The sequence below is a fragment of the Cavia porcellus genome, unplaced genomic scaffold, assembly GCF_034190915.1.
Source record: "Cavia porcellus strain 051 isolate PalLab524CR breed Dunkin Hartley unplaced genomic scaffold, mCavPor4.1 scaffold_5, whole genome shotgun sequence".
NCBI classification, from domain to species: Eukaryota; Metazoa; Chordata; class Mammalia; order Rodentia; family Caviidae; genus Cavia; species Cavia porcellus.
In genome coordinates, this window is record NW_026947488.1 from 52,865,693 (window position 1) to 52,889,194 (window position 23,502).

The following is a 23,502-nucleotide window of genomic DNA, read 5'->3' on the forward strand; positions in this document are numbered from 1 at the left end:
ACAAACCACTCCTTTCAGGGGCTGGGGATATAGCTCAGCAGCACAGTGTCCACCTGGCAAGCACAAGGTTGTGAGTTCGATTCCAGGTACCAGAAAAAAAAGAAGAAAGAAAGATATACAAAAAGAAAGAAAGAACTCCCTTCTTCATGAGTTAATAAAATCTGGGGTGGGCCCTGGATCAAGGCCTTTGTTCCAGTGAACCTTCATTGTGACTGGACTTAGGACCCTTTGGCTCCCATAATTATAAATACGCCTTAGTATCTTTAATCTTGCCATGAGTTACACTGGAAGTGGTACATTGGAATGAACTCACTAAAATTCCAGTAACTTTAGTTTCTTCTCTTTTCTTTTTTCTTTCTTTCTTTCTTTTTTTTTTTTTTTTTTTTTGAGACTGAAGTTCATTGCAGTTCAGGCTGGCCTCGAGCGTGCAGCAATCCTCCTGCCTCAGCCTCTCGAGTTCTGGGATTACAGGTGTACATCACCATGTCCAGCCTACCAATAACTTTTCTATGGGATTACAAATATAAACTTCCCAGACCATGCTGAGGTCCAGGAAGGGATCTCTATAGAGGTACTGTAGATCTACTAGACCATTGGCCTAGAAGCTGCTTCTGCTCCTGCCCCAACCCCATTACCCACTCTCTGTTGTCCATGGACAGCCATGACCTCACCATGGCTGCCTGTGACATAGCCAACTGTGTTCCCTCAGGGCCTGTGATTGGTTTATCTTGCAGGTGTATATGTAATGTATCAGGAGATGGCCGTTCTGTATATCAGTATAACCTAAGCTCTTTGGACTTGGCTGAGCCATACATGGCTGATGATAGGTCAGGGGGTGGAAAAACAATCCCGTGCTGACCCAGGATAGAACAAGGAAGGAGAGCGTAGGGTTGTATGGACCCTATGCCCCCTTGTTGGGCCAGGCCTCTGTAGGGGTCCCACAGGAGCTACTCAGTATGACTGGAGAGATGAATTTGGTCACTATAGGCCAAACTTTCCAGCATCTAGAGCATCTAGGAAGGGACAGTCCTGAGCAAGATGAGTAATCTCCTCACACGATAGCATGTAGCCATCCAGGCCCAACATTGCCACCTTCCCAGGCTTTAGACCCAATGGCTTCCTGGAGGATAGCATTTCTGGTTGGCAGAAAAAGGAAGGTAGCCAAGAAGTCACCAGAGGGCCAGGGAAGGTAACCAAGAAAAGGAAGGTAACCAAGAAGTCACCAGAGGGCCAGGGAAGCACCCGCTGGGTACCTTGTCCAGATACTTCCAGGTACAATCTCACTGCTGACTGGGAGGCACCTATTGAGATTGAGGGACTCAGCCCTAGTGGATTCCTGACCTATCCTGGTCTGAAGGACCCCCTTGTGCCCAGGAGACCTCTCAGTCTACATTTTTTCCTTAAGTGGATGTGCATAAAAGGGAAGAAAAACTGTCTATAGAGGTACTGTAGATCTGCTTCCAGGAGCATAAATGTTCCTAAGGCTCCTTTTGACAGCCCTGAGTCTAGGCCACAGGAAGTGCTGAATCAGTTCAAGCAAAAATGTTTCGGTCATATGCTAACTGTAAATGAGGTATCTTGGTTCCAATCTAAGCTTTTCATTCACTGCTTGGCTCTGGCTTTCTTGGGCCCCAAAGCTGCCTTGCCACTGACAGCATTACCCTTTCTTCAGCTTCCCACAATGTCCTTTTGTTTCCGCTGCTGCATCCATGGCCAGGGCTATCCTTGCTTCTACTGGATCTGGTGAGCTCTGTGGGCCTGAAAGCAAAGCTGGTGAGTGTCCTGATTCTCCCTTCTCCCAGCTCAGACCCTTTGCTTCCCTGCCTGCTGCTCCTAATGGCAGTCAAAGGAGGACACAGCACCCATGACCCTTTCTCTCATAGCTCTTCCTGACGATGCTGTTATTGCTGAGGGCTTGTCATTGCTCTGGGGAAGTATGGACAGGCAGCCATGATGCACCTTTCTGTGGGTCCCACCTAGGAGACCCCATCATTATCCACTACCAGAGATACAAACCAGAAGCTCACCTAGTGCTATGCTCAACTCCTCCTCTCACCTTAGCGTCCATTCCATAGACCATCCCCTGCTAGCACTGTCTCCCTGTCACAGAATCTCACTTCTCCTCTCCATCCCATGGCCAAAATCCTAGCACTGCTCCCTTGTTCTTCCATAGCCACTTAACCAGCTTCACCTGTCCAAGTCTTGTGACAGAGCAGTGGGAAAGGCCTGCATCTCTACTTTTTCTTCGCAGAAGCCCTCAACAGGTGTGCCATGGTCTGTTTTTAATCTTACTTAAGTGAATAGCCACTTGGTGTTTTGCATAGTTGCATCTTCTCTGTAACCTATTTTGTATGTTCTTGGGTAGTGACTTCTCTTTTTTCTCCAGGTACTGATAATCTCATTCTTGGGAGTAGGGTGACAGAGCTATTGGGTCCTTCTCCAGGTCCTAGGGGTTGGTCTACCAATCTTGCTTGGTCAAGGCTAGCCTGCTAGGCTCTGAGTGACTGCTGTGTCTTTTCACTGTGTGAGGCACTGTCTGAATGCAAGCTAGGCCTCTCACAGCATTCCTACATGCCTGTGTAACCTGCTGAGACCTGCCTAAGGCCAGAGCCACAGGCGGGCTAGCCTGTTGGGAATTTTTCACATTTCTGAGCCATAAAAGCCTGTTTCCTTCAAGTCTAGGGTGTCTGATAGAAGAAGCCATAAATTAGACTTTCTTTCACCTTTAAAACTTCTCTGAAAAAAAAAATAGTGCTTCTGAGTGAGTTTTTTTTTCATAATTAAGAGTTGTTAATTCCAATTTTTTAACCTACATATTTTTTTGAAAGATGAAGCTACCTTGAATTAATTTTTCATGAACTTTCATTTCAAAATAGAGTGTGTGAGGAAATTGGTGGAAGTAGAACTGTTACAGCTTTTCATTTATTATCATTGCCAAAATTCTAGCTGTCTCCTCAAGAAGTCCAATCTTCCTGAGCAAAGGGCCTGACACCTGGGATGTGTGGGACTGGGCCGAGCTATGGGCAGATGCCACAGTGGGGGCACCAGGTATGAGGTCCAGCTAACCCTTGCTGTTCCTCAGGCTACTGTTGAGGTAATGACCTTGGGAGCCCTGTCTCCTGCCATGAAGAGTGGGACAGTAATACTCTTAATGGGTTTCTGCGAGAGGTAGCAGAGATGCTGTGCCTCATATACTTGTGCTTCATCCAGATTAGAACCAAAGTGTCCTATACAGGAGTTTCCATAAAGGGAAGAAAGAGCCCCTACAAGCCCCTCACTCCGGGCATGAATGGGTACTTTGGTCAGTACAAGCGCTTGGTCTATGCAGGACATTACACTGGGAATGACCACATATAGATCTGGGGCCTGAGAAGAGCCCAGACCAGCCACAGGGACACATGCTGGAGACACCAGGAAGGGTTCCTCTATGGCAGGCAAAAGCACAAGAAGGAAGACCTGAGACATGGACATAGGGCATAGGTCCATGTCACAGTCAAAAGAACAGTACTGATGGTGTCTAATCTTTACCTCTGGAATTCTTTCCTCAGGGATTCTTATTCCTTGTCCCCTTTTGGGGTAGTGGGGCTGAGTGTGAGCCCCATGGGGTATAACCCAGAATGGTGTCACTATAACCAGACTGGTACACACCTCAGTTTGACAAATAAAGAGAATGTGTGGACTACAGGCTCATTAAGATAGTGGCAGACTCACAGGCATCATCAGCTGCTGGTTCCAGAAGGCAGCAGGTCTCACTCATCTGTAGGGCACCATATCATCTCTCTCAGTAAACTCATTTGCCCTTTCTCACCCTAAACCGTGGTATCCTGCCTGCCCCCACAGCCTATTATCCCAGCACTCTGGGAGGCTAAAGCAGAAGGACTTCAAGTTGAAACCTACCCTAGGCAATTTAGTGACTTAGTGAGACCCTGTCTAAAAAAAAAGGCAGGGGGAGGCACTAGGGATACAGCTCAATGCAAAGGTAATCCCCACTACCAAAAAAACAAATGTAAAACAAAACAACACCACGGATACCCTGAGCTACTGAGCTCCATCCATGCATGCAGGCCTACATTTCCAACCTTCCTATGTCCAGAAAGGACGGGTCAGAGGGTGGCAAGGCAGAAGTGGCTATCAAAGTTTCCTCATTGCTCATTCTCTGTCCACTTGCCAAAGGGACAAAATCAAGGGGTTGGAAGCAGCAGTTCCCCCAGGGCTGAGGCTGACTGAAACTCAGTGAAGGAGGATTTGGGAGAAAGAATGGAGAATGCAGAATTGAGTAGAAGAACAAAGGGCAGAGGTGGGAGTATGTTGGGATAGGGGAGGATGAGGGTAGAGCAAATAAAGGCATTGGGACCCAGTAACTGTTCTAGTCCCCAGGCATGGAAACTTGTCCTGGTCTGCCCTCCACCTGTCCCATTCCCCAGAGGCTCTGAGCCTGGGCTGGCTCTCCTGGCTTTGCCTCTACCTGCCCCAATGCCTCATACCCTTCTCTTCCCATTCTCAGAAACTGGGGAAGGGCCTAGGAGGCAGGTCAGTGTTTATTTTTAGCTCTTACTTCATATGCCTCTTCCTGCTGCCCTCCTTTTTCACGCCTACAACAGCAGAGCCTGGAGCAAAAGAGCCAACCAGGCAGGCCTTCTACAACTTGGCTGCCTCCATGAAATAAACCTATGGAGGAACAAAGGCCCCAGGGAATGTGTGACCACAAGTGACATGCTCTGCTGAGGGATGCCTGGGGGCTCCAGTAAGCAGGCCTCTGCAGGGGCTGGCCTCCAGCTCTTGGCATTGGATCTGCCTGCTTTATTGGACCACCCTCCCAAGGTGCCATCGTGTTAGTTAGACCAGTGATGGTGAACCCAGGGCACTCATGCTACAACAGCTTTTATCACTAAAAGCTCTAAAATGTTCACCATCATTGATTTAGACCATTGCTTCTGGGGCAAGGTCTACAGGCCAATGATGGGGTCAGATTTTGCCAAGCCAGAAAGGTGAGCCAAAGCAGATGGTCCTACTAATCTAGGATGGATATGTGCCAAGGCAGGCAGCGTCCGGGCAGCATTGCTTGGGTCCCATGTCTGGCCTAGATCCTAAACCCCTTATACCAATCTCAGGATTAGGGAAGGGGCTGTTTATTTCCAGAACTCTCTCTTGCCTCTGCCTAGGATCTTTTTGCCATCCACAGCCCTCTGGCACAAAGTGGAATTTCCATTGTGTCCTTGGGTGATGCTGGGGCAAACGGAGTGGAATTTGAAAACCAGACCCTGTGCTCTCCCATGCCATGTCCATCTCAGGGCTGCGTCTCATCCTGTGCCGTGTTCTGCAAGCATCTCAGAGATGGAACCTGCCAGGCCAAGTAAGCCTAAGAATCAGCTTGTAGTCAGTACTTACTGCTTCATAAGGATTCGTGTAGGGGACACCAGAGCATCAGATAAAGTGCAAAAAAGTTGGAGTGGAGCTAGGGATGTGCCTCTTAGGGAACAAACTAAGTAAATGGAGGCTGGCTGTCTTTCTTTCTCTTCCTTTCTTCCTTTCTTCCTTCCTTCCTTCCTTCCTTCCTTTCTTCCTTTCTCCCTTCCTTCCTTCCTTTCTTCCTTTCTTCCTTCTTTCCTTCCTTCCTTCCTTTCTTCCTTTCTTCCTTCTTTCCTTCCTTCCTTCCTTCCTTCCTTCCTTCCTTCCTTCCTTCTTTTCTTTCTTTTTTTCTGGTACCGAGGAGTGAACTCATAACCTTGCACTTGCCAGGCAGGCACTTTGCCACTGAGTTATATCCCCAGCCCCAATGGAGGCTTTCTGTAGGATCCTCCTCCACTACTCCATCTCTCTGTCTGAGACATGTGCATGGAATGGGTCCTCTGAGATGAGCAGGTGCTTCAGCCTCAGGAAGCAGTCTGCACCCTGAACAATAAGCCTATTGACCAGGCCAATCCCTTAATTCACACCAAGGTCCAACTCCATGCCCAGTCTGACCTCTCCCATGGCCTAGGGTAGGGGTGAAATGAAGCTCTGTGGTAGGCCAACCAGGGCAGAATTTTTGACATGGGGTCCACCCTGACACAGATGAGGTGTCATAACCTGGGTAAGGCTGGGTCCGCTAGACTACCACATGGGCTAGGATCTGACTTGGACTCAGAGACAGCATGTGAAGTAAGTGTATTGAGGCCAATGGCCTGTTTGGTGACCAGGTCAGGAGCTAACCCTTTCTCTATACTGGCTGTATGACCCTGTGGTTCTTATAATCACCATCCTGGTGTCAAAGCTGCTGGTGCAAGCCTGAGTGTCTAGGCACTTAGGGTGAGCAGCCAAATTAAGAAAAGCCAAGCTTCTGTACCTGAGGGGCAAGAACAGATGCAGGTATTAGCGTCCTTGTTCTGGGCTGTACTGTAAACTTCATTCCCCAACAGGGGAAGGCCTCAAATTCTGACCCTGGAGGAGGGTGCTAGGCCCTCATCAGCCTCAGACCTACTTCAGGAATCATCCTCTCAGGGCCCACCGGTGCCCAAACCCATCCCTCTGCAGCTCTCTGGAAAATTGAATGTGCCAGTTAGGAGTTAGCTCTCTGGGACTTCTTAGTTGTGGCCTCTGATGTTCTGAGAGCTTTACCATTAGTACCTGTGTCATACTTGTAAAGACCTGTTCAGGACTATAGGCCCAAGGAGGCTGGGTACTGGTTCCTGTCTGTCTTGGTCATGACTGTGTTTTGAGCCCTCAGCCCTGGGCCTGAAACAGTGAGCTTACCTTTTGACTGGGGACTAACAGCTAAGAATTGATGCTGGCCCTGCACAGTCCAGAGCCCTGAGAGCTAAGAATGCTTCTGTCCAATGCTCTTTGTCGTTATTAGACAAGATGACTTGGGCTGGAACTATGAGCAGGGAGGATTGCTCAGTCCTCACTCCAAGTAGGGCCTTTCCCAGACATCTTCCCCAGGCCCCAGGCATGTGCCCTTGCCCAGCACAGCCCTTGCTTGGGGAAGGACAAACAGATGTCAGACCTGAAAGCTAGCAAGCAAAGGAAGGGCAGCATCTCCATGCCTGGCTGCTACTCCTATTCTGAAGGGGCTCCCAACTTCTGAGCTCCATACCACCCTTTGAGGGATGGTCTGCTTCCTGAAGTTGGGACCCCAATTTCTCCTTGCACTGCTGTGGCTTCTCCTCATCCAGTTTTCCTTTTCCAGCTTAGTGAAAAGCTTTCTACTGGTTTAGAAAAAGAGCCTTCTTTTTGGCTTGTCATTTGCAGTTTGTATATGTTCATCTTAAGCATAGGGAAGTTTATCATTTGAGGTAATACATCTTTCAATCTTTTTCTCCTTATGCCTTTGGTGTCATGCTTTGAAAAACCTTCTCTACCCTAAGGGTACAGAACTAGTCATGGAAATATCTGAGAATTCCACTGTCTTTGTGATTCTCATCAACCTCCCTCTTATTTCCTTACAGAAAACAGACTGGCTCTGTCTGAACTGCCAAACTAAGAGATTGCTGGAGGGCAGCCTGGGAGAGCAGAGCCCCCTGCCACTGCCCACCTCACAGCAGCCCCCTATAGGGGTTCCTCATCGTGCAGCTGGATCAGCCCCTCTGAAGTCGAAAGGAACACAGGGGCTGGGTCAGCCATCAGGCCCCTTGCCTGCCAAGGCCAGCCCTCAGCCCACCAAGGCCAGCCCTCAGCCCACCAAGGCCAGCCCCCTGTCCACCAAGGCCAGCCCCCAGGCCAAGCCTTTTAAGGCTTCTGAATCTGGCAAGACCCCAATCAGTGCCCAGGAAAGGAAGACAGGAGTGCCTGCTAAAGCTGAGCCCATACCAAAGCCACCTCCAGAGACAACCCTGCCTCCTGGGACTCCTAAAGTGAAAAGTGGAATGAAGAAAATTGAACGTGCCAGCCCTGCTGTCAAGGCTGTCCCAGAAGCCTCCAAGAGTGGGGAGGCAGAGGTCAGTCCCATTGACTTCCTAGGGACTTTGACTTTCAAAATGGCACAGGCATGGGAAGGGCTTGCCTACCTGGGAGTCTAAGGATGTAGGTCCCAGAGGAAAGCCAAATGAAAGCCTAGAGAGCCTGAGGTGGAGACTAGTCTCACACCTGACACTTTGTTGGGTGCTGTGCTGGGTTTTGGCACCCTTTGATCTAGGAAACTTTCTTTGATAATCTTGGGCTGCTTGGGGCTAGCCATAGGACCTGTGAGTTATTCAAGGCCAGAGAAGGGGAGGTAGGCTCTAAGCCTTTGGAGATAGAGAAGCTTTTCCCCAGGGTCCTAGGATTAACACAGAGATTGCAAATCAGTGTCTGCTTCTCACCCTGCTGCAGGAGCCAATGGGCAAGTCTTACTCTCAGGACCTGTCTCGGAGCCCACAGAGCCTCAGTGACACAGGCTATTCCTCTGATGGCATCTCCAGCTCCCAGAGTGAGATTACTGGTGTTGTGCAGCAGGAGGTGGAGCAGCTGGACAGCGCAGGGGTGACAGGGCCATGCCCACCCAGCCCCTCAGAGCTCCACAAGGTGGGGAGCAGCATGCAACCTTTGCTGGAGGCACAGGCTGTGGCCCCCAGTGCAGAGTGGAGCAAACTACCCTGCAGAATTACCAGTGAGGAGCAGAAGCAGCGGCCCCACTCCTTGTCCATCATGCCTGAGGCCTTCGACTCTGATGAGGAGCTGGAAGATATCCTGGAGGAAGATGAAGACTCTCTGGAGTGGGGGCACCAGCAAGAGCAGCGGGACACAGCTGAGTCCTCAGATGACTTTGGCAGCCAGCTGAGGCATGACTATGTGGAAGATAGCAGTGAAGGTGGCCTGTCACCACTTCCACCCCAGCCCCCACTGCGGGCAGCAGAGCTGACAGATGAGGAGTTTATGCGACAACAAATCCTAGAGATGAGTGCTGAGGAGGACAACCTGGAGGAGGATGACACTGCTGCCTCAGGGCATGGCCTGGCCAAGCATGGCACCCAGAAGGGTAGCAGTGGCACCAGGCCCAGACCCGAGTCTGGTCAAGAGCCAGCGGCGCTGCCCAAGAGGCGTCTACCCCACAATGCCACCACAGGCTATGAGGAACTTCTCACAGAGGGGGGGCCTACAGAATCTACCGACAGTGGCGGCGGTGTGCTTCAAGGCGGACTGCGCCGCTTCAAGACAATTGAGCTCAACAGTTCAGGCAGCTACAGCCATGAACTAGATCTGGGCCAAGGCCCTGATGCCAGTCTAGACCGGGAGCCCGAGCTAGAGATGGAGAGCCTGACAGGCTCACCTGAGGACCGCTCCCGTGGGGAGCACTCCTCCACACTGCCTGCCTCCACACCCAGCTACACCTCAGGCACTTCTCCCACCTCCCTGTCCTCGCTGGAGGAGGACAGTGACAGCAGCCCTAGCCGCAGGCAGCGACTAGAAGAAGCAAAGCAACAACGCAAGGCCCGGCACCGCTCTCATGGGCCCCTGCTGCCCACCATTGAAGACTCCTCGGAGGAGGAGGAGTTGAGGGAAGAAGAAGAGCTGCTGCGTGAGCAAGAGAAGATGCGTGAGGTGGAGCAGCAACGGATCCGAAGCACAGCCCGCAAAACCCGGCGCGACAAGGAAGAGCTGCGGGCCCAGCGGCGCCGTGAGCGCTCCAAGACACCACCCAGTAATCTGTCACCCATCGAGGATGCATCCCCCACAGAGGAGCTGAGGCAGGCAGCTGAGATGGAGGAGCTCCACCGCTCCTCATGCTCAGAGTACTCACCTTCACCCTCCCTTGACTCAGAGGCTGAGGCCCTGGATAGTGGCCCCAGCCGTCTGTACAAGTCAGGGAGTGAGTACAACCTGCCCACCTTCATGTCCCTTTACTCTCCCACGGAGATGCCCTTGGGCAGCTCCACCCCTCCCAGCTCTGGACGACCCCTCAAGAGTGCAGAGGAGGCCTATGAGGAGATGATGAGAAAAGCTGAACTGCTCCAGAGGCAGCAGAGCCAGGTGGGAGGGGGCCACGGGCCCCATGGTGGCCCCTCTCAGCCCACCGACCCCCGCAGTCAGGGATCCTTTGAATACCAAAAGGCCCCAGATCATGACTATGGCAAGACAGCTCAGCCTGTCCCAGAGGGCACAGCAGCCAGCCTGGGAACAGCTGTGTATCAGGAGATCCTTCAGACATCACAGAGCATAGCCCGCATGCAGCAGGCCTCCTCCCAGGATGTGGCCTTTCCTGAGGACAAGAAGCCAGAGAAGCAGTTTCTGAATGCTGACAGTGCATATATGGACCCAATGAAGCAAAATGGTGGCCCCCTTACCCCTGGCACTAGTCCTACCCAGCTTGCTGCCCCTGTGTCTTTCACCACTTCCACCTCCTCTGATAGTAGTGGAGGGCGAGTTATTCCTGATGTCCGTGTCACTCAGCATTTTGCAAAGGAGCCTCAGGACCCCCTCAAGCTACACAGCAGCCCTGCCTTTCCCAGCTCAGGCTCCAAGGAGGTAGGCACATCCTTCTCCCAGGGCCCTGGAACCCCAGCCATCACAGCTGTAGCTCCTTGTCCAGCCAGCCTGCCACGAGGGTATATGACTCCAACCATCCCAGCTGCCTCTGAGAGTACTCCTTCACTGTCTTCCACAACCTATAGCTATGGACAGAGCCCATCCACTGCAAACTATGGGTCCCAAACTGAGGAGCTTCCCAAGGCCTCCAGTGGCCCTGCTGCAGGCAGCAGGGCTGCCAGAGAGAAAGCCCTGAGTAGGACTGATGGTGAGGCTGGCCCTCCCCATGTTTCCCGGGGATATTCCTACTTTACAGGCTCTAGCCCACCCCTCTCCCCATCTTCCCCCTCAGAGAGCCCCACATTCTCTACAGCGAAGCTGGGCCCAAGAGCCACAGTAGAGTTCTCTACACAGACGCCAAGCCCAACCCCTTCCTTAGACATGCCTTGGAGCCCTGGTACCCCCACCTCTACCTCTATGGTAGCCCAGGGCACTCAGACACCACACAGACCCAGCACACCTCACCTGGTGTGGCAGCAGACCTCTCACGAGGCTCCTTTTATGGTCATCACACTGGCATCAGATGCCTCCAGCCAGACTGGGGTGGTACATGCCAGCGCTTCCACCTCCCCACTATGCTCACCTACTGACAGCCAGCCCACCCCCCGTAGCTACAGCCAGACAATGCCCCCAAGTGTGTCTCAGCTTCCCTCAGAGCCACCTGACTTCCCACGAGCTCCCAGTGCTGGTGTAGAAGGTCCCCTGGCACTATATAGCTGGGGCACCCTCCCTGCTGAAAACATCTCCCTATGTCGGATCTCCTCTGTCCCTGGAACATCTAGAGTTGAGCCAGGGCCGAGGCCCCCTGGCAGTGCAGTGGTAGACCTCCGTACAGCTGTCAAACCCACACCTATCATCCTTACTGACCAGGGTATGGATCTGACCTCTCTTGCTGTGGAAGCAAGGAAGTATGGCCTTGCCTTAGATCCTGTCCCAGGACGCCAGTCAACTGCTGTGCAGCCTTTGGTTATCAACCTCAATGCCCAGGAGCAGACCCATGCCTTTCTGGGAACTGCCACTACTGTAAGCATTACCATGGCCTCCTCTGTGCTCATGGCTCAGCAGAAGCAGCCTATGGTGTATGGAGACCCCTTCCAGAGCCGACTTGACTTTGGCCAGGGTTCAGGTAGTCCAGTGTGCCTGGCACAGGTCAAACAAGTAGAACAGGCTGTCCAGACAGCCCCATACAGAAGTGGGTCCCGGGGAAGGCCCAGGGAGGCCAAGTTTGCCAGGTACAATCTTCCCAACCAGGTAGCACCTTTGGCCAGAAGGGATGTGTTAATCACTCAGATGGGAACCACCCAGAGTATTAGCCTCAAGCCAGGGCCAGTGTCAGAGCCTAGTGCCGAACCCCACCGGGCCATTCCTGCAGAGCTGCGGGCACATGCTCTGCCAAGTGCCAGGAAGCCACATGCTGTGGTGGTGCAGATGGGTGAAGGCACAGCAGGCACTGTGACCACACTGCTCCCAGAAGAGCCAGCAAGTGCCCTGGACCTCACTGGGATGAGACCTGAGAGCCAGCTGGCATGCTGTGACATGGTCTACAAATTCCCCTTTGGCAGTAGCTGCACTGGTACCTTTCATCCTACCCCCAGTGCACCTGCGAAGAGCATGGCAGATACTGCCCTACCTGGCCAAAGCAGTGGCCCCTTATACAGTTCTCGGGACCCCGAGACCTCTGAGCCTCCCACCTACCCACAAGGAATAGTGGGGCCTAGACCTCATGAAGAGCAGAGGCCCTACCCACAAGGCCTCCCTGGTAGGCTGTACTCCTCCATGTCTGACACCAATTTGGCTGAGGTTGGGGTCAACTACCAGGCCCACAGGCTTGGGCACCTCTTTCAGGGCCCTAGACGAGACTCGGCCATGGACCTCAGCTCCCTGAAGCACTCCTACAGCCTGGGCTTTGCAGATGGTCGCTACCTAGGGCAAGGCTTGCAGTATGGCTCATTCACAGACCTGCGCCATCCCACAGACCTTTTGATTCATCCACTTCCCATGCGGCGCTACAGCTCAGTGTCGAACATCTACTCAGACCATAGGTTTGGGCCACGGGGAGAGGCAGGTGGCTTCCAAGAAGCTAGCCTTGCTCAGTACAGTGCCACCACAGCCCGTGAGATCAGTCGCATGTGTGCTGCACTCAACTCCATGGACCAATATGGCGGGCGGCATGCCAGTGGTGGCACTGGCCCTGACCTTGTACAGTACCAGCCCCAGCATGGGCCTGGGCTCAGTGCTCCACAGGGTCTGGATCCCCTCAGACCTGGACTCCTTGGTAATCCTACTTTCCCTGAGGGTCATCCAAGCCCCAGGAACCTGGCCCAGTATGCCCCTGTAGCAAGCCAGGGAACAGCAGTCAGACAGTTGCTGCCATCCACAGCTACTGTGCGTGCAGCTGATGGTATGATCTACTCAACTATCAACACTCCAATTGCTGCAACCCTGCCCATCACTACCCAACCTGCCTCAGTACTGCGGCCCATGGTACGTAGTGGCATATACAGGCCTTATGTGTCTGGTGGAGCCACAGCTGTGCCACTCACCAGCCTCACACGAGTACCCATGATTGCCCCCCGGGTACCTCTTGGGCCTGCAGGGCTGTACCGATATCCTGCACCAAGTAGATTCCCCATTTCTTCAAGTGTCCCGCCTGCTGAGGGGCCAGTTTATCTGGGGAAACCTGCTGCCAAGGCTCCAGGGTCAGGCCCCCCAGCCAGGCCAGAGCTGCCTGCTGGGGCTGCCCGAGAAGAACCTCAATCCACAGCTCCCCCTGCTGTTGTCAAGGAGTCTGTGGCAGCTGCAGCTTCTGCCCCACTTCCTGGCCAGAAGCCACCAGGAGATGGTGCTGCTGCTGGAGGTGGCAGTGTGGTCCTTGGCCGGCCTGGCCATGAGAAGGAGGAAGCTTCTCAGGAAGAGCGGCAGCGGAAGCAACAGGAGCAGCTTCTACAGCTAGAGAGAGAGAGGGTTGAACTGGAGAAGCTTCGACAGATGCGGCTGCAAGAGGAGCTAGAGCGGGAGAGGGTGGAGCTCCAGAGGCACCGTGAGGAAGAGCAGTTGCTGGTGCAGCGGGAATTGCAGGAGTTGCAGACCATCAAGCACCATGTGCTGCAGCAGCAGCAGGAGGAACGCCAGGCTCAGTTTGCCCTGCAGCGGGAGCAGCTAGCACAGCAGCGTCTGCAGCTGGAGCAGATCCAGCAGCTACAGCAGCAACTACAGCAGCAGCTAGAGGAACAGAAGCAGCGGCAGAAGGCCCCCTTTCCTGTGGCCTGTGAGGCCCCTGGCCGAGGGCCTCCCCCAGCTGCCTCTGAGCTGGCCCAGAATGGCCAGTACTGGCCACCACTTACCCACACTGCTTTCCTTGCTGTGGCAGGGCCTGAGGGGCCTGGGCAGTCCCGTGAGCCCATGCTTCACCGGAGCCTCCCCAGCTCTGCCTCGGACATGTCACTGCAGACTGAGGAGCCGTGGGAGGCAGGCCGCAGTGGCATCAAGAAGCGGCACTCCATGCCCCGCCTGAGGGATGCCTGTGAGCCAGAGTCTGCACCTGAGCCCTGTGTGGTCAGGAGGATTGCAGACAGCAGCGTGCAGACAGATGATGAGGATGGCGAGGGCCGATATCTCCTTACTCGCCGTCGCAGGACACGGCGGAGCACTGACTGCAGCGTGCAGACCGATGATGAGGACAATGCCGAGTGGGAACAGCCAGTGCGCCGCCGCAGGTCTCGTCTTTCCCGGCACTCTGACTCAGGCTCTGATAGCAAGCATGATGCCACTGCCTCATCGTCCACTGCCGCCAGCACTGCTAGAGCCATGAGCAGTGTAGGTATCCAAACAATCAGTGACTGCTCCGTGCAGACCGAGCCCGACCAGCTACCCAGAGTCTCTCCAGCCATCCACATCACAGCTGCCACTGATCCCAAGGTAGAAATTGTCAGGTACATATCGGCACCAGAGAAAACTGGGCATGGGGAGAGCCTGGCCTGCCAGACAGAGCCGGATGGGCAGGTCCAGGGTATGGCTGGGCCACAGCTTGTAGGTCCAACTGCCATCAGTCCCTACCTGCCTGGCATTCAGATTGTCACCCCAGGACCCCTAGGAAGATTTGAAAAAAAGAAGCCAGATCCTCTGGAGATTGGGTACCAGGCCCACCTGCCCTTGGAGTCGCTCTCCCAGCTTGTAAGTCGCCAGCCTCCCAAGTCCCCCCAGGTCCTCTACTCACCAGTCTCACCCCTGTCCCCACATCGGCTCCTGGACACCTCCTTTGCTTCCAGTGAGAGGCTGAACAAGGCTCACGTGAGCCCCCAGAAGCACTTTACAACTGACAGCGCCCTTCGCCAGCAGACGCTGCCTCGGCCCATGAAGACCCTGCAGCGGTCCTTATCTGACCCTAAGCCCCTCAGTCCCACCGCCGAGGAGTCTGCCAAAGAGAGATTCTCCCTCTACCAGCACCAGGGGGGACTGGGTAGCCAGGTATGGGCACAGGGGCTGGTACAGGGTGGGACAGGGGTCTCTGCCTAGCCTGAGGGCCCCTTAGAGGGAGGGTTTTTTTCCTGGGGTGGGAATGGAATTCCATTACTCTGGTTCCAGAGACCCAGGGGAAGGAGTGGAGCAATAGACCTCAATGCACATCTGACAGAACCCTCCACCTGGCAAGGACGGCCTGGGCAAAGACACACATACATGGGCTTCCATCATCCATCTAGACACCTCACAAGAAACCTCCCTTCTCCCAGCCTGTCTTCTCACTATCAGTACAGTCTAGCCCCACTGCCTCTCCCTCAGTTTTCAACTCCTATCTGGGTACCTTTCACTCCAGACCTTGTTTGTTTGTGGGTGTCTATTTCCTGAGAAATGAGGACCATGGCTGTGACAGAGCTGATCCCCACTCACCAGCCCCACCCATGCTGTCCCCACTACCTAGAACTTGAGGCCCATCCCAGGGGACTTCGGTGTGTTGTCTGCCTCACCATGCTCCCTGCCCCCAGTAACTCTGTTCACACTTCCCTAGACAAAGGCTCCTAGTGTGTGACTAGTGGCATGCTGGACTGTGAGAGGTAGCCTGGCCATGGGCTGTGGTGATAGAGGAGGATGGGATTATGAGGGCTTAATGCCAAGGACTTTGAGCTCCAGGCTTTTCTAAAATGCCCTGGAATACTCTGGAAGTTTAAGGCAGGTAAGACAGGATGAGATGGGTGTCTTAGAGTTTCTGGGGTACAGTGTGGGCTAGTGGGCTGAAGGAATAGGGAGAGAAAGGAGGAGCCAAAGGCATCAAGAACTATACCCATTTTCTGCTTTTGATTCAGAGAAGAAAAAAGACCCCAAGATGGGGTTTGTGAGGGTGGGGAATGAAGAGCATCAGGTGTAGGGATGGCATCAGGAGTCAGGACTGGCAGGGAGGGCTTGGCAGAGAGGCAGGCATACAGGCCCCGTGCCTCACATGTGAGCCTGGGCTATGATAGGCCCTCATGGTATATGGCCAAAATAAGAAAAGACAACAGAATGAGGAGTTTTAAAAGCTGAATTTATTCTGCTAAAGGCCCACATTTGTTCTAAGACTGGTGAGCACACTATTAGTTTATGACATAAGGTAAAATTTACTTAGTGAGTTCAGAAATAAGAATCTTGGTGTCATCCAATTTAGGTGGTCCAAATTGGGGGAATAGGAGCTGACAGGTAATGGGAAGATCTATCCAGTAGTGTGGGCCTTAAGACAGCAGCCATGCCAGGTAAGAGGGTGCAGTGGAGGGCACCACTAGGAAACCTTGAGCAGGAAGCCATGCTGCTGGAGAGAGGCCTGCTCCGGGTTCCAGAAAAGCCTGCTCCGGGTTCATCAGATGGCTGACAAAGGGGTGCCAAGAGGGTGTGGCAGAGGTTAGTCCAAGGCCACTACAGGAGTAGAGTGGGCAGGTAGCTGAGGAGCAAGGCACGCTAGAGAGGAGTGGGGCAGGGAGCAGAAAGGGACTCCACCTGCAACACCAGCACATGCCTTTTCCTATGATCCTCTAAGGATCTGGTGAGCTACTCCATGGTACTTCCCTGTTCAGGTCTTCCACTGCCACCAGCCTCTATGGGCTTCTAGGTCCCAAGTCCAGAGTCAAACCTGTTCTATCTCACCTCCATGAGAGATGAGGCCACTGAGAAGTGCAGGGTTTCTCAAAGCCACCATGCATGAAAGCCAGAGCAAAAGGCAGTTGCTGCCTCCTTCCTGGCTGCTGCCTGGAGATCTGGGAAGAAGGACTATGAACCAAAACTGGTGGGTGGACAAGGTCAGACCTTTAGGCTACCTAGTAAATTAGGAAACCAATAGTGCAGAGTCTAGTCCCTGGGTTTTTTTTACCCCACGCCCTATCCAGTCACCCACACCTTGGGTCTCAGTGCTGCCCACCCTTCCCTCTGTCTCAGGTGTCGGCGCTGCCACCCAACGGCCTGGCCCGCAAGGTGAAGCGGACACTGCCCAGCCCCCCTCCAGAGGAGGCTCACCTTCCCCTGGCTGGCCAGGCCCCCCCACAGCTGTATGCAGCTAGCCTGCTGCAGCGAGGGCTGGTGGGGCCCACCACCATCCCTGCCACCAAGGCCAGCCTGCTTCGGGAGCTGGACCGGGACCTGCGCCTGGTGGAGCATGAATCCACCAAGCTGCGCAAGAAACAGGCGGAGCTGGACGAGGAAGAGAAGGAAATTGACGCCAAGCTCAAGTATTTAGAGCTGGGCATCACACAGCGCAAAGAGTCTCTGGCCAAAGACCGCGGTGGCCGTGAATGCTCACCCTTGCGCAGCCTTGGTGCACATCGAGATTACCTGTCAGACAGCGAGCTCAACCAGTTGCGGCTACAGGGCTGCACCACTCCAGCTGGCCAGTATTCAGGCTTCCCAGCCTCGGCTGCTGCACCAGCCACCACCTCAGCCCCCACTGCCTTCCAGCAGCCCCGGTTCCCTCCTCCAGCCCCACAGTACACTGCAGGCAATATTGGGCCAACTCAGAATGAACTCCTAGCCCACCAGGCACCCACCTACTCTGGGCCCAGCATGTACCCAACTCCTGCCTTTCCTCCCAGCAGCACTTACCCAACCGAGCCTGGCCTGCCAAACCAGCAGGCTTTCTGCCCCTCAGGCCACTATGCAGCCCCAACACCCATGCCTACCACACAGAGCACCCTTATGCCTATCCCAGCTGACAGCCGTGCATCTCAGAAGCCACGCCAAACATCGTTAGCTGACTTGGAGCAAAAGGTGCCCACCAACTATGAGGTGATCACCACCCCTGTTGTGGCCATGTCTTCAGCCCCCTCTGAAACCAGCTACAGTGGACCAGCAGTGAGCAGCAGCTATGAGCAGGGCAAGACCCCTGAACTGCCCCGAGCCAGTGACCGTGGCAATGTAAGCCAGAGCCCAGTCCCCACCTACCCCTCTGACTCACACTACACCAGCCTGGAGCAAAATGTTCCTCGGAACTATGTGATGATCGATGACATCAGTGAACTGACCAAGGACAGCACAGTCCCTGATAGCCAGCGGCTAGAGCCTTTGGGCCCAGGCAGCAGTGGGCGTCCTGGGAAGGAGCCTGGAGAACCAGGTGTTCTTGAGGGCCCCACATTGCCCTGCTGCTATACCAGAGGAGAGGAGGAATCTGAGGAGGACTCATATGATTCCCGTGGGAAAGCTGGCCATCACCACCGGAGCATGGAGAGCAATGGACGGCCCACTAGCTCCCACTACTACAGTGACAGCGACTATAGGCATGGGGCTCGAGTAGAGAAGTATGGTCCAGGGCCCGTGGGGCCCAAGCACCCCTCCAAGAGTCTAGCCCCAGCTGCAGTCTCTTCAAAACGAAGCAAACACCGGAAGCAGGGGATGGAGCAAAAAATCTCCAAGTTCTCTCCTATTGAAGAGGCCAAGGATGTGGAGTCAGACCTGGCCTCTTACCCCCCATCTGCTGTCAGTAGTAACTTGGCCTCTCGGGGCAGGAAGTTCCAGGATGAAATCACCTATGGGCTTAAGAAGAATGTGTATGAGCAGCAGAGATACTATGGGGTGTCCAGCCGGGATGCAGCAGAGGAAGATGAGCGCATGTATGGGGGGAGCAGCCGGTCACGGATAGCATCTGCATACAGTGGAGAAAAGCTGTCCAGCCATGATTTCAGTGGCCGAGGCAAGGGGTATGAACGGGAACGAGAGGCTGTGGAGCGACTTCAGAAAGCAGGCTCCAAGCCCTCATCCCTCAGCATGGCCCATGGCCGGGCACGGCCCCCAATGCGGAGCCAAGCCTCTGAAGAGGAGAGCCCTGTCAGCCCCTTGGGGCGGCCTCGCCCCACTGGGGGCACACTGCCTCCAGGGGATACCTGTGCACAGTTCTGCTCCAGCCACTCCATGCCTGATGTCCAGGAGCATGTCAAGGATGGACCTCGAGCCCACTCGTATAAGCGTGAGGAGGGCTACATCCTGGATGATTCCCACTGCGTGGTTTCTGACAGTGAAGGTAATAGCAGCTGGGGGTGATTTCTGCAGATGCTCAGCCCCTGGGAGACCTGCCCACCTGTGGGCCCCAGGCCCCAAATGTCCCAGCAGGGTCAGCCTGACATCTCGTTCAGTGGGCCCTGCTGCAGGTTGCCCTTGCTTGTTTCACTTGTACCCTGCTAGCTGGTTAAGGGAGGGTGGGCTGGGACATAGTGATCTGCTTGTGGCCGTGGTGCCCACTCTCGTCTCCTTGCATGGCTTCAGCTAGGCCTACCCCTGAGACTAGCCCAGGGGTTGATGGTGTTCTGTTTTTGGTCCCTGAAGCATATCACTTGGGTCAGGAGGAGACGGACTGGTTTGATAAGCCCCGGGATGCACGCTCTGACCGGTTCAGGCACCATGGGGGCCATGCAGTCTCCTCCTCCCAGAAGCGAGGCCCAGCCAGGCACAGCTACCACGACTACGATGAACCCCCTGAGGAGGGCCTGTGGTCTCATGATGAGGTTGGTCCAGGCCGCCATGCCCCAGCCAAGGAACACCGGCACCACAGTGAGCACGGGCGGCACACAGGCCGCCATGCTGGCGAGGAGCCGGGAAGGCGAACTGCCAAATCACATGTTCGCGATTCAGGTCGCCATGAGGGCCGGCCCCACTCTCAGCCAAGCTCTGCCCAAGCCATGCTGAAGAAGGGTCAGCCTGGGTACCCCAGCCCAACTGATTATTCCCAGCCATCTCGTGCTCCAACAGCATACCACCACACCTCTGACAGCAAGAAGGGCTCCCGGCAGGCCCATTCTGGGCCTGTTGTACTGCAGCCAAAGCCAGAACCCCAGGCCTTGCCACAAGGTCGGCAGGCAGCTCCAGGGCTACAGCAATCACAGCCACCACCATCCAGGCAGATGGCTTCAGGGGCAGCATTGCGCCAGCCACAGATGCAGCAGCAGCAGCAGCAACAGCAGCAGCAGCAGCAGCAGCCCGGTCTTGGGCAGCAGCCTCCCCAGCAGGCCTTGTCACAGGCCCGGCCACAGCAGCAGAGCCAGCCAGCTGCCCGGGGCCCAGCCTCTGGTGCCAGTCAGCCAACAGGGAAGCCCCAGCCAGGTTCCATGACAGCCACAGGCTCCCAGCCAGCAGGACCGGTGAGTAGGGTCTAACCCAGGGCAGGTGCTATAGCTGAAGCTTGGACATCCCTTTGGATCTAGGCTGGGTGTGGGCAGGGTGGGTGGGCAAGATACCAGCTCTGGGTTCTGTGTTGCAGCCACGGGCAGAACAGGCAGATGGCTCTAAAGTGACAACCAAACCACCCCAACAGGGGAGGGCTCCCCAGGCCCAGCCAACACCAGGACCTGGACCTGCAGGTGAGCCTACCCTTTGGTGCCCTCGGCTATGTGCCAGACTCTTCTCTCCCTATAACTACCTACGACCTGAGCTCTCCTATTACACACCTGCCCTCCAACCCCCAAGAAGGTGCCTAGTAGGCAGCTGATCTACCAGCTAAAAATGATCCCAAGGTTAGAATGAGCCAATGGGGTCACCAGCATTAGGGCCCTTGAGCTCAGGCCACTGTGGGTAGAGAACAAAAGGTACTGATGGGCACACGGACTATTCCTTCCTCTTCTGTCCTCTCTGCTATCTTGTCCATTTCTTCCTTTTCCTCCTTTTCTTCTTTACCTTCCTCAACCTCTTTTCTGCTTTCTTTCTTCCACCCCTTCTCTTTGTGTTCTTCCTGTCTTTACTCTTCTAGCCTTTTCCTCATCCTCTACCTCACAGGGTACCTGTGTTCATGTACCTCAATGCTCCTTTCCCACTCAGATCATGAACAGCCAGGCCAGGGCACACTCATGATGGTGACTTCTATTTCCATAGGTATGAAGGCTGGAGCCAGGCCTGGAGGACCTCCAGGGGCTGCTCCTGGCCAGCCAGGTGCCGAGGGGGAGAGCGTGCTCTCCAAGATCCTCCCTGGTGGGGCAGCAGAGCAAGCCGGCAAGCTGACAGAAGGTATGCACTGCCTGTAGCCAGGTCTGTAGTGCCACTCCAGGGCTCTACATTGGTGAAGACTGGGTCTGTGGGATGGTTCCAGGCCCAGCAGTCAGCAGAGGGCCTACTTGCCTCCACCCAGTGGTCTTCTGGGCAGTCTTTGCTCCTTGGGTCAAGGCTGTCTCACTGTGCTAAATGGCCCAATTTCCTGATGCCCTTCTCCTCTTTCTATGTCATAGCTGTCTCTGCTTTTGGCAAAAAATTCTCCTCATTCTGGTGACCTTGCCCAACAGGGTGAGTATGAATTACCTGTACCTGACCTGTCCTGAAAAATGCCTGAATTATTGGTAGGGTGGGATATCAGGGTATGATCCTAGTCTTCTGTGGGTAGTGTGGGTAGAGCTGTAGTGTGCTGTCCTGGAGTATGTGTGCTGGGGGGAAGGTCTGTTCACAAAGCCCCTGACGTAAGCCCAAATGAGCAGACGTCTCCAGCAAAGAGAAGCCAGGCTCAATCTCCTCTTGTTTTCCTCACCGTGCCCTGTCTGGGTGCAGAGTTCTCACAGCTATGGGTTGGTGTAGATCTGTGGATGGGCACCCCAATGCAACTTCTTTCCAACTCTACTCTGAAAATTCCCCACAGGCTCTTGAAGACATGAAGACAAATGATGTCATTGCTGTGGAAAAATCTCTGGAGTCAAAGGCCTGGGCGCAGCTCTGGACTCTGCGTATAACAGTGAGTCTCAGGACCAGAGTAGGATGTGCCACAGGAGGGCATAAAGGGCTGTAGTCACCCGGTCTCTCCAAGTATGAACTAAGTAGAAACTGGGGAAAGGGCCCAGCAGCCCCCTGGGAGACAGAGGTCAGTGTACTGGCTGATAAGTTAGGTGGTACCTTGGGAAGGGTCTAGTGATGCCAAACACGTCTCAGTACTTGAGGTCTATATTTTGTACACTGAATCCAAAGTCATCATTGAGGACAGAATAGCCTGTAATTCCTGGAGGGGACACACTCCCCTGGTCAGAGTGTGCTAGAGTCCTCCAGCCTGCAGAGATTAACAGCTTTGGGCATGAAGTCAGGACACTGTTGGCTTCACAGGCTGAACTTGTGACCCACAGGATGAATGAATAAAATGAATATAGAGGGAGACAGGAGGGGGACATAGAGGCAAGGGGCAAGGTCCATGGCCAAGAAGTCTCAGCCCCAGACTAGATCAGAATAGAAGGACCTAAAGATGGGAGCTCTGGCTCTGTCTAGATGCCATGCTAACGTAAGATGGGATGCTGGCCCCTAGAATGTGCCTTGGCCTTGGCCTGAGCCATGCTGCTGCAATGGGCAGAGAAGGCGCATCATCCAGCATTGGAGGGATGTAGCCTGGTTGTTGGTACTGTTCTGTGCATGGCCAGGGACCACCTCACATTATTCCATAGCCTTGAGCCCTCTCCCTCCTTTGGCACTCAGAGGCTGAGAATGTGGAGGCGTATGTATGGTACCCATTGCAGGGGCTGGCAGTCAGCAAGCAGTCATTTCACAGGAGCCCAGCAAGTACCCCAGCTTAGGCTGACCTAAGAGAAGAAACTGAATATGATGGCCAAAGGCTGCCTGTTTCTGGAGAAGCAGTAGGTAGGGCTGGAAAGGCATCTTCCATCCATGTGGTCAACAAATGTTTGTTAGCCCCAAGCATGTGCCAAGCTATTTCAGTCACAGAGAATACAGCAGAGAACAAAACCAAGTTCCTGCCCTCAGAAACTGACAGTTCTTTAAGGGAAATGGAGAATAAATAAGTTTAAGAATAAAAATTAGGGTCAGGAGTATAGCTCAGCAGCATGAGTGCCTGCCTGGAAAGCACAAGATCCTGAGTTCAATTCCCAGTGCTAAAATAAAATAAAAATTAAGTTTCAAGGTAATTTCTGAAACTAGTACATGCTATAAGGCCAGTGAAGTGGGGTGATCAGAGCAGTGGGATCTGATCTAGAGAAAGCAGTCAGAGCCGAAGGTGTGTGGGACAAGGCCTGGAGGTAGAGAAAAAACTGCCCATGGGAAGGGACAGTGCCAGCAGAGGTTCTGGGGCAGAATCAGCTTCTGGGACAGCCCAGTAAGCGATCAGCACAGCGAGAGCTGTAGCAGAGGGAAGGCAGTGAGGGGCAAAGTCCACGGGGGTGGGAGTTAGCCGGTGTGGCTTTGTAAGCCAAAGGAAAGAGCCCAGAATTTATTCCAATTATAGTAGCCACAATGCAGCCCCAGAATCCTACTGCCCTAGCTACACTGTAGGCTCCTCACTGCTTTTTTGTTCAGTGGGGTGTTTCCTTAAAGTTCCCCTGAACAGATGTGGAGTCAGAGCAGTCCTGGAAAGAAGGAAGGAAGAACAACCTCAGGTGTGGGGCCAAGGGACTATGGGGGAAAGGCAGTGCAGATAGGACTTTGTTCTGTGTTCTGTCACACAGTGTGGGGCCACTGAGACCATAGTGTTTGTAGTTAAAGGAGGCTCCATCAATTCTAGCATTGAGCTAATGTCAAAACTTCTGTGTGGGTCCATCTCCTAGGAGTTTGATTCAGTTTCAGAAATGGGTTAGGAGAGGCTCATCATTTGAAACAAAATCC

At 54.0% G+C, this 23,502-nt stretch overlaps 1 protein-coding gene across 3 annotated transcripts in view; it reads left to right on the forward strand.

Annotated features, from left to right (window-relative positions):
* Positions 1-23,502, forward strand: part of Bsn (bassoon presynaptic cytomatrix protein) — a 122,563-nt gene that overhangs the window by 93,866 nt on the left and 5,195 nt on the right. For all 3 annotated transcript variants that reach the window (XM_063248859.1, XM_063248860.1, XM_063248861.1), the window contains 8 exons: positions 7,428-7,916; positions 8,290-14,949; positions 16,882-18,952; positions 19,255-20,066; positions 20,186-20,285; positions 20,794-20,925; positions 21,144-21,198; positions 21,545-21,637. In XM_063248859.1, the coding sequence (XP_063104929.1) occupies positions 7,428-7,916; positions 8,290-14,949; positions 16,882-18,952; positions 19,255-20,066; positions 20,186-20,285; positions 20,794-20,925; positions 21,144-21,184 (10,305 nt within the window). In that variant the 3' untranslated portion in view covers positions 21,185-21,198; positions 21,545-21,637. The remainder of the gene's footprint in view (positions 1-7,427; positions 7,917-8,289; positions 14,950-16,881; positions 18,953-19,254; positions 20,067-20,185; positions 20,286-20,793; positions 20,926-21,143; positions 21,199-21,544; positions 21,638-23,502) is intronic.